This window comes from Erithacus rubecula, assembly GCF_903797595.1.
Source record: "Erithacus rubecula genome assembly, chromosome: 26".
NCBI lineage: Eukaryota > Metazoa > Chordata > Aves > Passeriformes > Muscicapidae > Erithacus > Erithacus rubecula.
In genome coordinates this window covers 4,977,318-4,991,813 of record NC_136678.1, presented here as the reverse complement: position 1 = coordinate 4,991,813, position 14,496 = coordinate 4,977,318, and the positions used below count along the sequence as shown (strand labels likewise).

At 51.6% G+C, this 14,496-nt stretch overlaps 1 protein-coding gene across 5 annotated transcripts in view; it reads right to left on the bottom strand.

Moving 5' to 3' along the window:
* Positions 1 to 14,496, bottom strand: part of PLXNA2 (plexin A2) — a 144,361-nt gene that overhangs the window by 115,571 nt on the left and 14,294 nt on the right. For 4 of the 5 annotated variants that reach the window (XM_079327268.1, XM_079327266.1, XM_079327267.1 and 1 more), the window contains exons 2-3: positions 9,533 to 10,787; positions 8,955 to 9,137 (exon numbers count right to left, since the gene is read on the bottom strand). In XM_079327268.1, coding sequence (XP_079183394.1) covers positions 8,955 to 9,137; positions 9,533 to 10,720 — 1,371 coding nt within the window. In that variant the 5' untranslated portion in view covers positions 10,721 to 10,787. Of the gene's footprint in view, positions 1 to 8,954; positions 9,138 to 9,532; positions 10,836 to 14,496 lie in introns of all 5 variants that reach the window. The other variant, XM_079327265.1, reaches the window with a different exon arrangement.

The window sequence follows — 14,496 nt, the reverse complement described above, 5'->3', positions numbered from 1 at the left end:
AAACCCCCACGGGAACACCAAGCCCCAAAGCAGAGCTGCAGCAGAAATGGAGCGAGAGGAAATTAAAGATGTGCTGAACACATCTGGAGATCCTTGTTCCATCTGCAGAGCTGACAGAGGCAGGGAAGGTCCTGCAGGTTCCTCTCCAGGTGCCCATTCAGGGGAGGGATTCTGGCTCGTGCTGCCTCTGCCCAAGCAGGGGCTGGAGTGAATAAATCCATCATCCCATAGTGCTGATGTCATCACTGTGCCCTAAACAGCAGCCTCTGGGGTTTTACTGTAATTTACATTATCACTGCTCTCTCTATCTGCCAGACACATCCATTAGCTCTCCCTTCCCAAACTGCTCCACAGCCAGGGCTGGGCTCTTTGGGAAGCCCTGGGAGGATTCCTGCCTGCTCCAGGTTTTCACACCGGCCTTTCTCTGCTGGGAAGGTACAAAAAATTCCTGTGCTCAGGAGGGGAGGGAGGGACCCAGCACCCCAATGAACCCACAAAGTGAATAAAGAGAGCAGAGAGACAGGGATGAGCTGGAATATCTGGAGCACAGGGACACAGCAGCTGCCCCAGGTGGAGAGAGACCATCCCCATCCCAATCCCCATTTCCCATTCCTATTCCCCATTCCCATTCCCCACTCCCAGAGAAGGTGGAGATCTCCTTCCACACAGGAAGTGCAGCTGCAATTGGGAAATGTGCTGTCAGAGCAAAAAAAAAAAAAAAAAAAAAGCTGTTTTCATGTAAATGTCCCTAATAATAAAAGTGAATGAAGAAAGCAACACATCCAAACAAGAAATAGTACATTTGTGCTAGAGAAGCAAAAATGATTCTAAAAAAGAGAGCTTTATCGACAATTTCCAGAAGGCATGGGCTGCTCTTTAATGCTCCTGGAGGAATAGCACAGCTCCTGCTGGACCTGGGCTGCCTGCTGCCTCTGATCACAGCCCTGAACAAGCCAGGCTCACTACAGCACACTTGAAAAACACAAAACTTGTTTGTTTTCTCAAGCAAACACTGAGCTGCCTTTCTCTCCCCAAACCTGGTGTTTGGTGCTGTTTGTCCTGCTCCTGCTCCTGCTGGAATCAGCCCAATCCCAAACATGGCCAAACTCCCCTAAAATCAAATCAAATAATAAAAAATGTGCCCCATGCAATGGGATGTTCTTTGCTCCAAAAGACACAATAATTAAACATATTCATCTGTTAATGGCTAATGGTGAAGATCAGCGTTTATCTTGCTTTCTTTGCACTTTGGATTACATGCTCCCAGCTGAGCTGAGAAGTCAGAAAGTGCAGATATCCCTTTTTCTGGTGGGAGTACAGGGGCACAACACAGTCTGGGTGTCTCTGAAACTCCTCAGTCTCTCTTTCACTCTACCTGCACCTGCCAGATATTCTAATTATTTATTGCTCAGTAACGAGACTGAGTTGCTGGTGTGAAAGGCTCTGCACAAAGAGGAAAAGCAGAGAGGGTCAGAGCCTGCTGCCCTTTGGCTTCAGAGCTCTGCAGAAGCACTGAGCCCAAATAAACTCCAGAGCTGCAATTGGTGTGAGAGGCAGAAGAAAGGGGAAGGCAGGAGGAGGGACTGGTTTCATTCCAGCTCTGTTATTCACTCATTTCAGTCAGGGCATCCCTCTGCTGGGAGCGAGGAGCTTGAGGAGCAGCAGGGCAGTGGGAGGGGGAGCAGGAGGAGGGATGCTCTGCTCTCCCTTTGGTGGCCAAACCCAGCCAGGGGGAGCTCCTGGCTGGAGCCACAGCTCTGCTCATGTGCAGCACCTTGATTTACCCCAGAACATCTCCCTCACCCCTTTTCCCTTTTCCCTTCACTCTCAGCAGCTCAAGGGACCGACTCCTGCTCTTCCTGGGGATCAGCATCCTCTCCAAGCAAATGCAAATCACGCTCCCAGTTGGTGGCAATGACCAATTTACGGGCGTTGCTGTTTTTAATGAGCTGGCAGGGACAGAGGAACCCGGGCAGGACAAACAATTCCCACCTGCAGTCCCCCAGCCCCTCGTGCTGCTGGATCCCAGCTTTGCAGGATGCTCAGGCTGGTTTGCCTAAGGCCTGCAGTCAGGTTTATGAGATTAAAGCCCGGCACACAATAAATAATTTAGCAGCTAACCACAAAAAAACCCCTTCCCGTGCTGTATAGGAGCGAGGCTGTATGATGTGTACATTCATTTTAAATGCACATCACTTTCATGTACATGGATCTGTTTGATGCAGAGCTGTGTAACCGAGGGAAGGAACCACAGGAGAGGGGCAGGGCACTGCCAGGCTGGCAGGGGCTGGCAGGACAATTGCTGATGAAGCTTCTTGCTAATTATTGCAGCCTCTTGCTAATTATTGCAGCCTTTCCGTGCTGCTGCCTGTGCTCTGCCTTCTGCATCCCTGTCCAAGGAATCACAATCCTAAACCCTCCATTCTCCACCACCATCCCTGCTCCTAGCAGGCTCCCCAGTACAAACTGGGAGTGACTGGAAACCTCTCCCCCAGCTCAGGAGCAAATCCCATGGCAATGACAGCTTTGGGTCACAGTGCTCAGGTTCAGAGTTTTGCTGGTTTTTTTTTTTCCCCCAGGTCACAGCCAGGTAAGCCCATGGCCCTTCCCCAGCTCCAGAGGCACCCGTGGCCACAAGAGGCTGGAAACTCCATCAGGGATGCAGGGAAAGATGAAAGCAGCATCACCAGACACCCAGGGGAAGCCTCAGAGCCATCCCCACCTCCAACCTCAGCCCTGCTGCTCTTCCAGGGCATCTCATCCCCTGCTTGTCCCTAAATCCCAACCTTTTTGCAGCAGCAGCAGCAGCTCAGGGGCTGTGGCAGCGCCCAGGACTCTCCCAGCACATTTGTGGTTTCCACATTTGTTTTTACTGCCTCAAGGAAGCATTTAGAGAAGCAACAGAGCCTGGGCTTCTCACAGTATTTCTTGCCACCCAGGGATTTAAGATCTTACAAATGGACCAAAACCTGTGTTATTTTGACCTCTGAGGATTTTAAAAGCCTGCAGAAAAATATGTTTATAGTAAAGAAAGCATGAACTTCTTGACTCACCAGTAGAAAGGCAGGAGTCTGACACTGCCCTACCCCCAAACCCAACAACATCCAGAGCAGCAAAACTCCTTCATCTTCACAGGCCAAGGAAAGCAGGAATAGGCAGGAAAAACTAACAGGAGCTCACAGAAGAGTTTGGAATTTTGTGATATTTTTCACCAAGATCATTTCAAGTAGAAACTCGCTATTGAGCTTGATGAAAACATGAAACGGAGGAGGAATAACTTCTGCCTCACTTGATGCTCATGAGGGAGACAATAGAGAAAGTGTGGGGATGAATTATCCCCAAAATATATTCTGGGTAAAAACCTTGTTTGGATGGGGCACTGAGCAGCCAAAAGTGGCTGAAAGTGTTCCTGCTCACTGCAGGACCAAAAGGCCTTTGAGGGACCCTTCCAACCCAACCCAAGCCATCCCATGATCTCAGGATGTGTTCCAGGCAGGATGGATTCCATGGATCAGGCAGCTCAGCACTCACAGCCTCCACTAACCCCACTTGATTTAGAACGGAACCAAAAGCGTTCGCTGCCCTCCAAAATTTTGAGTTGATTTTTCAAGGTGCCTGAACCTGCGTAAAACCCAGAGCCATCCCCATCTCCTGAGCCAAGAAATGAGATTAAAGCAGCCTCCGAGCTAACCTGGCTCCATTTCACATCCCCAGCATTTCCTGAACACCTGCCCCTTCACTCTCCAGCAGCTATAAAAATATATGCCAACTTCTGGCTTTTTTCTGATGTGACTTGCTCTGGCAGGCACCAGATAACAGAGCCAGGGAGGGGATGCTGGGAGAAGAAAGGCCAATTTCGTGTCATTAAGAGGTGGCAGGGACATTCCTGAGTGCTCAGACCCACAGTCTAGAGGGACTTGGCAGCTCTGCCCCATCTCCAGCCCTGAACACACCCAGAGCTCTCCTCTGGCTTCCAGCACTTTTCTTATTCCCTATCAGAAATTCTAGTTAATAACATTCTAACTTCTGGCTATGAGAAATAATAAATGTGAGGGACCATGAGGCATTTGGGGGGACCCATTTCAGCACAGATGGAAGCAAAGGGGAATTATTTTCTGAGGCTGGAAAATTCTTGTTTAACTTAAAAACCAATCCCAGCTCCTCCAACCAGAGCAGCAAGTACAGTACTGAACAAACACCCCCTTATCTCACATCCTAGGGCAAAAATCAGACTTCTTTTCTCAGACCTTTCAATTAAATAACTTCTTCAGCCAAACAAGAACCATCTGCCCTCTCACACCTCTGCTGGGATTGGGGATCTGCTCTCTCAGGGTGATGGATTGACCAAGGAGCCAGCAGAGCCCCTGACCTCCCAACCTTCAGCTAAAACCAGGCAAATCCTTTGGAAGGCGCCTGCAAATGGATGATTTTCATCTGCTCAATAACAGTCTGGTGTCCTCTTGGCTTCTGCACACGCTGATGCAACCGAATTTTTCCTGAAGTGTGGCGGGATGCGCGTGCGGGGGCGATAATGAAGGATAAATTACCAGGATGAGATAACCATCCATAGAATGAAGTCATCTAAGGACAGGTTCGGACATATATATTTCATTGTGAAAGACCTCCTTTATTCCCACTAATGGAACGAATTAAATCAGCCAAGCTGAATAAAACTCTCACGTCCCAAGACGTAACAACGCACTTAAAAGTTCTCTGTTCCTCTGGCGGTGCAATCCAATCACTCATTGCTGTTCCTTGGAAAAGTGGAGGTGGAGAGTGAGGACAGACTTCAGGAATCCAGCAGGTGACAGAAGTCCCAGCCCTGTGTATTTCTCTCTGCCATCCTGCACACTGAGCAGATTTTTGGGATGGATTCGAGCCACGTTCAGGGACAGAGTGTCACAGGTGCCAGGACAAGGTGTGACACCCATTTTCCAGGAGAATTTGGGGCTGATTTCATTGACACACTTTATCCTTCACCTCAGGGCACCTGAAATAACCACACCTGGGCCCTTGCCTGCAGCACTGCAACACCTCCACATCTCCAAGCACACAAATTAAACCTTATCACCACTGAGCGACTCAGTGCTGGGTGAGACCCAGGTACAACGTCACTGCTCCAGTTTCTCCCTTGCCTCTACCACCCAGGAGCATTCCCAGCTCGTGGGAAGACAGGCAAGGCTGCAGGAACTGCATTTTTCCTCCAGCCAGCATAAACAGCATGATGGAAAAATAATACCTAGATGGCGACTGGCAGACAGAGCAGAGACATTTATTTATTCTTGATCACAAACAATGTCCTGCATTGACAAGCTGAATGAAGGGCACTTCACTGATTTATTAGACCTAATAAGAAACAGACCTCTCGGGATGAAATACAAGATTGATTTTTAGTGGTGAGCCTTGCTGCCATCCCAGGCACAGGCTCAGGCTGATGAGATGGAACCAGGCGTGCACAGGGACATGGGGCTGACATAGCTCTGCTGGGCCAGGGGAATAAATGGGAGGATTGGCAGGGGGAAGGGGAGATGGGATGGAAACAGGGCAGTAACAACTCTGCACGCTGAGGGTTCCTCTGTTCTCCCTCCATCCTCCTCTCTCCCACTCACGTTGTGGATCCCAACAGCAGCAAACCACTGGGAAGTTTAAGGAATGGAATCCCTGGAAAATCTTTGAGCCAGACCCTTTCCATAAATTTGCCTTCCAGAGGAGCCCCTTAAGTGCAGTTTCCACTCCAGCCTCAGCATCTCCCAGCACACCACATCGGCTGAGTTCCGTGGATGCCGTTTTCCATCAGGAAAAAGACAACCAGCACAGCAGTGCTTAGCTTGAGGCCCTATTAATAGCAGTTCTAATTATATGGCTGCAAATTTAATTCATGGCAATGATTAGTGTCAAAATCAAAGGCATCACGCATCAATATTGATAGAATTGTATGAAGCCCATAAACAGAACAAGCGAGCTGACACATCTCCCCCCAGCACTTAGTTGCTGTTAACTGTTGCATTAATGTCCCTTCTCATTTTGCTTGATGGAAATGGTTTTATTGGAGGAATCCATGATTCTGAATGGTTATGTCTCCAACATGAGCCCCTTTTCCCTTCTTCACACAGGCAGGAGGCTGAGGTGCTTTGGAAGGTGAGCAGGAGGGAGAATTTCATCCCCCATATCTGTGCTTGAGCCCAAGGGCCACAACATCAGCAGCATTTGCTTTTCACCCACTTTGAGACAATTCCTGGGGAGCAGAACCAGCAGGAGCTGGGAATGTGGCAGGAGCAGTGAGGTGAAGGGCTGAAGGCAGGAGGACACCAGTGAGATCACCCAGAGCTTCCAGTAAGGAATCCTCACTGTGAGAGCACAGGGAAATGTGAAAGATTTCGGAACCATCTCCCTGACTTTCCTCCAGCTCCACAAAAATACCTTCCCTGAAAGCCCAGACGGAGCCAGCAGCTTGTCTCCAAAGGAAATCAGCAGCTGTGGGCGAGGCAATAGGTGTGACAAAGCTTTCAGACATTAATTCTGTGGGTAGATCTGAGATGAAGCAGGACATGAAGGAGATCAGGTGGAAAAGGCATCTCCACAAATCCCTGGCACTCACAGAGGTGCTGAACATTTCCACCATGGTTTCACAGGTGGGGAAGGAGAGATAAGGAGAGAGTCCTGAGCATCCTGAGCACTTGCTGACTTCGAGACATGTCTGGTTATCTTGGAACAGGCACAAAATCTGCAGACAACCTGTTAACTTCCCCCGGGTCTCACCTCCTCTGCAGCCAGAGACCCTCAGCTCCCTGCAGAGCTGCTTCCTACGCCTCACCTGGGCTCCCTCAGGCCATGGAAAAGATAATCCCACGTGTCAAATGAGGGAAAATCTGGTGAAAGTGTACGCAGAGCTGTGAGAGAGAGAACAGCAACATCCTCAGCCCCACACAGGGGAGAACAGGGCCATGATTGTTCCAGTTAATTACAGGGGATGGATCCCATCAGCTGCTGTTAAATAAGGGCAGATGCCATGAAAACCTGTCTGCAGTGAATGTCTGGGATGAATTTACTCCAGAGATGGGCTAGTTTTCATCCAGCAGATGAAGGATTGCAGGTGAAGGATTCCACAGCCCTCCCTCTGGACAGCGGAGCATGAATAGATTAACTTTGCATCAAGAAGTGTTCAGTGTAGACTAGCACCAGGAATTAAACCCTGCTGGAGGGACTGCTGCTTCTGTAATCCTTCATAATTCATGGAACAAGCTCGTAAATACCTCGTGTGCAGGCACAGGCCCTTGGTTTTGCTGCCTCTGAATGAGGAGACTCCCTGTCCACAAACCCTGCCTGCATTCCAGGCTACATCCCTGCCTGTATCCCTGTCTGCATCCCTGCCTGCATCCCTGCCTGCATCTCTGCCTGCATCCCTGCCTGCATCTCTGCCTGTATCCCTGTCTGCACCCCTGCCTGCATCTCTGCCTTCATCCCTGCCTGCACCTCTGTCTGTATCCCTGCCTGCATCCCTGCCTGTATTCCTGCCTGTATCCCTGCCTGCATCCCTGCTTGCATTCCAGACTACATCCCTGCCTGTATCCCTGCCTGCATCACTGCCTGCATCTCTGACTGTATCCTTGCCTGTATCCCTGCCTGCATCCCTGCCTGCACCCCCAGCTCTCAGCTTGGCACACTGTTTGGGATGTGCTGAGGGCTCCTCTTTCTTCCATTTAGTTAAAAATCCCCAGCTCTCCCCTGTGCCACAGCACGGGAAGCAGGGAAGTGAAGGGCTCTGCTTTACAAGCTCCCTCTCCCCCACGTTCAAAATTGCCCCACTGACACTCGAGAGGCACCAGGGAGGCACCTAATTTACTACTACTCAGCACTTGTAAAGTGCTGAATGAATATTAATGAACTGATGTAATTAAAATGATGCAGACATTCAAGTGTAGTATCTGCCTGTCCTTGTATCTTCCTGGATAGATGAGGAAGAAATTCCCTGCTGCTTAAGGACTCAAAAAATTAACAGCCTGCTGTTGATTACATTTGTTAACTCTTTCCCTGGCATGAAGGAGCAGGGGCTGCATTTAACAGGTTCACCTAATGCTGTCATTTAGAGCTGAGGTTAATTGGAAGGGTCTCAGCTTGCCACAGCAGCAGCTCCAAGGCTGATTTTGCTAGAGCTGGATCAGACCCACTGCTGAGCTGCAGCTCCAGCTCTAAAGGCCAACAAGGGCTCTCACACACCTCTGTTTACACCCCAAGGCACTTTCAGACTTATTTTAAATACAGAACTCCTCAGAGAGTTCCCTTCCAACTCAGAACATTCTGTGATTTTGTGACTCAGAAATGGGGAAATCACAGCTGGACTTTAAAGGCTTTAAAGTCATTCAAAGTCAGGTTGGACAGAGCTTGGAGCAGCCTGGGCTGGTGGAAGTGTCCTTGCCCATGTCTCTTCCAATCTGAAACATTCTGTGTCTCTGAGCCCTACCAAATCCCTCCTGAGTGTTTGTGATGCAGAGGACAAGGAATGTTCCAGGGCTGATCAATCATCCAGCAGGAGGGAAGAGGCAGAGGGAAGCAGGAGGACTCTGCCCTGAGGCTTGGTTCCAAAAGCAGCCACATTAACCCTTTTCTGTCTCTCCAACCAAAATCCTGCCAGCACCAGCAGCTTCAAAGGCTTTTTACTCACAGCCTTCTACTGCAGCTGCAGAAGGATTGCTGGGAAACAAAACTATTGCAAGATTTCCACCTGACATCCTTTGGTTCCTTTCCCAGGACCATCCTGCAGCAGCTTCTACTTCACCTTTCCCAAAACTTGGCACTTCAGAACAAACCACACTGACAACACTGAGAGCTGAACTCTGCCTCTCCAACACCAGGCCGTGACCCAATGCCACTCCCAGCAAGACACAGCAGCAGAGACGCACACCAGAGCATCCTGAGAGAGACAAAACCCAGCTCCTGGCTCTCCACAGCCTTACCTTCTTCAGCCTGCCCGTCTTGGTGCCCACGAAGACCACGCTGTAGCCGTTGTAGACGTAGGAAGCCACGGAGGTCATGCGGTCACGGCTGGAGGTGAAAAGTGTCACCCCGTCCACGGGCACCGAGCCCCCCAGGGGCTGGTTGATGTCGAGCCCACAGAAGTTGTCATCGATGGGGACTGGCTGGAAAGACAAAATTCAGGCAGCTGTGAGTGAAACAGAGCCCAGGGCAGCCCTACACACTCGGGGAGGTGCTGGCAGCAGGGTAGGGGTCAATGATGTGCCACCCCTGCTGGCTCCAGGCACCTTACCCAGGGCTCCTGCTGCTTCCAGAGCCCCAGGTTGGGAGAGCCAGAGACTCCCAGGGAGCTGCACACCTTTATTCAGCCTTACACCATCCCTTCCCTCATTGTCATCACACTGTAGGATGAGAGCATGGATTAAAGGGGAAACTGAGGATTTTCAGGAAACTGAAGCACAGACAGACTGATTCTACTCTGCAAACTTGTGTTCCACGGGGGCAGGGATTGATCCCGGCTCTTGAGGGCTCCCACAGCCAGCACCCAGCCCATCCTTACCGCTTTGGTGCACTGGACATCCTTCCCCAGCAGCCAGTTGAGCTCCAGGTTGCCCTCACCCTGGTAGCAGGACTGCAGGCGCTCCTTGATGTGAGCGTTGACGGTGCGGATGGGGAAGGCGCAGAGCGCGGAGTCGTCGGGGGGGTGGTGGTACTGCTTCTGCCCCTTGGAGAAGATGGCAAAGAGCACGTCCTCCTGCGCCGTGATGTTGAGGGCCCTGGCCAGCACCTCCCCTGGCTTGGACAGGTAGGCAGCCTGCAGCAGCCGGTACTCGGTGTCCCCCTTGACGCAGCCGAAGGGCAGGGACACGTACGAGTGGAACTTGGGGTCGTCCTTGCACAGGCGCACGATGCGCGAGGTGTAGAAGAGGTCGCTGGCCGAGTTGATGGAGACGCCCTCGGGGGTCTCGGGCTGCACGGTCAGGAAATAGACAAAGTTACCGCTGGCAAAGCCGTAGATGTAGAAGATATCAAAGTGTGAAACCAGGGCCAGCGTGTCCGAGGGGATTTTGATGAGGGACGAAACAAAGTCACTGTGGAGCTCGTAATCCAACATCGCCGACGACTCCGGGTCCCGGGGCAGCTTCCGACTGGACAGGGTGGGGAAATAATCCTGCTTGCCGTCCACCGCCGTGCCAATGAAGAGCTTCCCGTCCTCGCCCTCGGAGCGCACGATCACCCCGTACATGGTGCCCGTCTTGTTGACACTGGACAGGTAATGCTCCTTCTTGTGTGAGGGCTCCACCAGGATGAAGAGGTCGTCGAGGCGCAGCAGCTTGCAGACCCCCTGGTAGAGGCTGCCGCACGCCAGCAGCCGGTTCTCGGAGTAGTCGATGATGAGCAGCTTGTTGACGTTGTTGGTGAGCGTGAGGACCTCGCTGCACGGCTGCACGATGAGGGGCGGGTAGCAGGATTTGTTGTCCTCCTCGGGACCGGTTTTGTGAGCCACCAGAATGGTCAGGTTCCCCGAAAGCTTGTAGACCCTGTTGATAGCGCCCACGTAGACGGCCCCGGTGCCCCGGTGCACCGTCAGGTGGTTGAACGTCCAGTCCCGGTTCTCTGAGTGGAAAGTGTTGAACAAGGCATTGCTGGACACGTTCCGGGACAGTGATGCCAGGAAGAGGCAGAGCAGAGCCACTGACCAACCATCAGAGTCCAGTGCCCGAGGCCAGTTCCTCCTCTGATCCATCCTGGGAAAGGCAAACTCCGCGTCCCCCGCGCGTGTCCTGAGCCCTGGCAATGTCCCTCACATGGTTCTGTGGAGACAAGAACCACCCAGGGTGGAGGATTAGATCCCGTGTGCCCTGCAGATAAAATTCAAAGGAGGTTTTCTAATTACACAGTCCTTGAGATAAAGGGAGGATGTCTCTAAGCACAGCAGAATTAAGCAAGTCCACAATTTACTGGAAAGCAGTTCAGGCTTGATGCATTGCCACTTGTTTCAGCCCCTGCATCTTAATTTGTGGTGGGGCTTGGCTCTCTAGAACATGCTCTGCTCAGCCAGGGAGGGGAGAATCAGCTCCAGCTCAAGACAAAGCCTGCAGCTCACAGCCCCAGCCATCCATCTGCAATCTTGGCTGCAAGGATGTCTCCTGCAGGGTGTGCTGCTGGAAGCAGCAGAGGAAACAAGAGCTGTTCCTTACCTTTAAACCCTCTCTGATTTAATTTGGGAACCTGAGGAAGAAGCCTCATGCAGACAAGTTCATTGAGCACAAACATACTGAAGGTGCTGGGATCTCCCCTCAGACCCTCCCAGAGCCAGAAGTGCCTCTCCAGCAGGTGCTTTTTCAGCAGGAATTCCTTCACAAGGTACGTTCCTGCCAAAAAGCAGCTGCCACCAAGGTGGGAGCACATGGTTAGATCAGCCACCAAACCCTGCCAGCAGGGGAGACACCACCAGTCTGGAGCAGCTTCTTGATCTGACAATAGAGGTATCCAAGTGCAAGGATGCAGAAAACCACACAAAGTTCTCCTTTGTCCCAAATGTTCTTTCCTTACATGCTACAGGCTGGGCAGGTAAAGCAACTTTTCAGAGACATCCTCCCTCACCTCAGGATCACCCCAGCCCTGGGAAGAGGCTGAGGAAGAGGCACCACCCTGCATCCATCGTGTCCCAGCAGGGTCAGGCCAGCCCCACACCTCCATGGGACCCCTGCCCTATGCAGCTCCCACCCCCTGCCTGGTGCCGAGTCTGTTCCCTCACCCCATCCCATGGCTGCTGCTCCTGGCTTGGTTTATTTAAATTTCACACAGTTCCCAGTGCTGCAAAGCCACCCTGAGCTCAGGAGTGTCACCAAGCTGCTGCTCTTTAGGCTTGTTCCCACCAGGAGAGGAGACAGGAGCTCCTGCGAGGTGACAAAGGAGCTCTGTCCCTGCGCTGCCTCTCCGTGTCACTGACAGCACACACGGCAGCACAGAGCAGTGCTAATGGTTTCTCATTCTGCTCAGGGACACGTTTCCACAGCTGCTTCCCTGTCACTGCCAGGCTCGGCGTTCCCACCCTGGGCTGTGGCTGTTTGTCCATCCCAGGGAGGACACAGACCCTGACACCCTCTCAGTGTTTTGGGGAGAATTGTGACACAGAACAGCTGCTCCTGCTGCCTTCCCCACACCCAGGACAGCAACAGGGGACTCCTCAGCTCTTCCCACTGTATTTCTGAGTGAGCATCTCAACACCATTCCCTGACCCAGAATCTTTCCAAGTGGCACAGATCAAAGAGTTCCCAGGGGTCTGGGAGGGTCCTGTCCATGCTGGTGACATATGGTGACACCTGATCACAGGGCACAGGGTTCTCAGAGCAGCTTAGCCTGGATCCCCACTGTGCCCCAATCCTGGACATGGTCATCTGCAGGCTCTGGTTGCAGGGGAGCCCCAAAAGGGAGAGATCCCACAAAGAACAGTGAGGCCCTGCTGTAGAGCTCTGCACACACAGTTTTCCAATTCTTAAAAAGTTCCATTGCAAAGTGAAACAAGGACAGTGCAGCCCATAAATGAAAGCATTGGAATAATGGAACTTTACACACATCTGGATGTGTGGGACAGCAGCAGCTCTGCACTTGAACCTCATCAGTTTTAGATCATTTTCAGCAACGTTCCCAAAGGCAGCAGAGCTGTCAGCTCCAGCCCAGCCACTCTGCTGTGCCTCACAGCCAAGGTTTGCAGAGCATTTGTGAACAGCCACTGCCAGCAGCAAGAGACATCCTGCAGGAAGGAGAATCTGCCTTTCAAGCATGATCTGAGCACGACAGACCCTGGCCAGGAGCTGCCATCCCACTGAGCCATCCCACTGATTCGTGTCACCCCCGGGGCTGGGGACAATGTGAGGGTTGAGCAGAGCTCAGCAATACAGACACCAGAGGAATCCTCATGAGGAACCCGCTCCCTGCGAGGGCCAGCTGGGATTTTGGGGAGGAATTCTTGGCCCAAAGAACAGGGAGGGGTTGGCAGAGGCTGCCAGCTGTGGCTGCCACATCCCCAAAGTGCCCAAGGCCAGAGATTGGGGCACTCTGGGATGGTGGAAGGTGTCCCTGCCCATGGCACTGGATGAGCTTTAAGGTCCCTCCCACTTCAAATCATCCCTGTGGAGGAGGCCAAACACCTGGGGAGTTAAACACCAGCAAATGGGTGATTTTAACTCTGATCCTTAATACCATTTGATCATTAATTTTTCCTCCCTTTCTTTCTTCTTCTTTTTTTTTTTTTTTTTTTTTTTTTGAAGAGAGTTTTTAAATACAGCCTCAGAAGCAATCTGCAGCTATTAGTAACGCAAGGTGAAAGCGAGAGTAAATTCAGGGACACAATATAAACCCAAGCAGCTGAAAGGCCTCAATTAGGCTGAAAGGAGTTATCTGGTATTTAAATAATTATTAGATTGAAGGAATAATCACAGGTCTGAGCCGATTTTTTCCCCCACTGTCATCCTAATGGAGACTATAATATTATTATTCAAATGCCCATGATTCTCATTGAGGGGGGAAGAAAAAAGGGCTCGTTTAATCTTCATGTGACAGGGCTTCAGGAGGCACCATTAGTCATTTCTCTCATTTCAGCTGTCACTCACTCACAGGCACCACAGTTTGTCATTAGTGGCATTTTGTGCAGACCAAAAAAAAAAAAAAAAAAAAAGAAACAAAAACAAAACCAGGCAAAAAATAAAAAAAATAAAAAAAAAAAAGGAGAAAAAAGAAAATGAAAGGCAAAACAACAAGAGAATCTCCTGTGGCAAATGACTGCTCAAAGGCACAATTCTGATGTCACCAGTGTGGCAGCTGTGTTTGCCTGGTGGGGATGGGGGTTTTTCTTTGGGGGTGGGGTTGGTCTGGTGAGCAGTGATTTACACTCAGCATTCACCCATCACCTCTGCTCCCTCAGCTCCTGTTTCCTGGGATATTTCACCCTCTCTGGCTGTGCCCTCCAGGACACAGCAAAGAATCCCCAGTGCCTTCACTGACCCCAGAACCTGCACTGACCCCCCATCCTCACAGACACTCCTGTCCTCACCCCCCTCCCAGCCCTACAAGCTTTCCCCTGCCTGTCCTCTTTTCTGTCCCTGTGTTGTCCCTGCCCAGAGGCCACCAGGGGCCCCAAGCACCCTCAGAGGGGAGCAGACTGGGCCATAAATCCCCTGCTGGCTTTGTGGGGGCTGTGTCCCTGAGCAGACCCTGCTGAGGAATGACAGAGCAGGGCTCAGGGGGCTGGGGTTGCTCCCCAAGCTGGGGCTGGTTCTGCCCTTTTTGCTCTTTGGAGCCCTGTAAGATTCACAGCCAGGAGAGGGGACAGTGGCCAGCAGTGCCCTCCCTGTGGCCACCAGGCTGTCACAGCACCCAAAGGGTCACCAGCAGGGCAGGCTGCACATGACAAACCCAGAGACAGAACAAACCCCAGCCCTGCTCCAGCCCCAGCCTTTCCCCTTCCATCACCTCCATCTGGGATCTGCCCACAGGAATGATGGAAAAGCCCTGAGT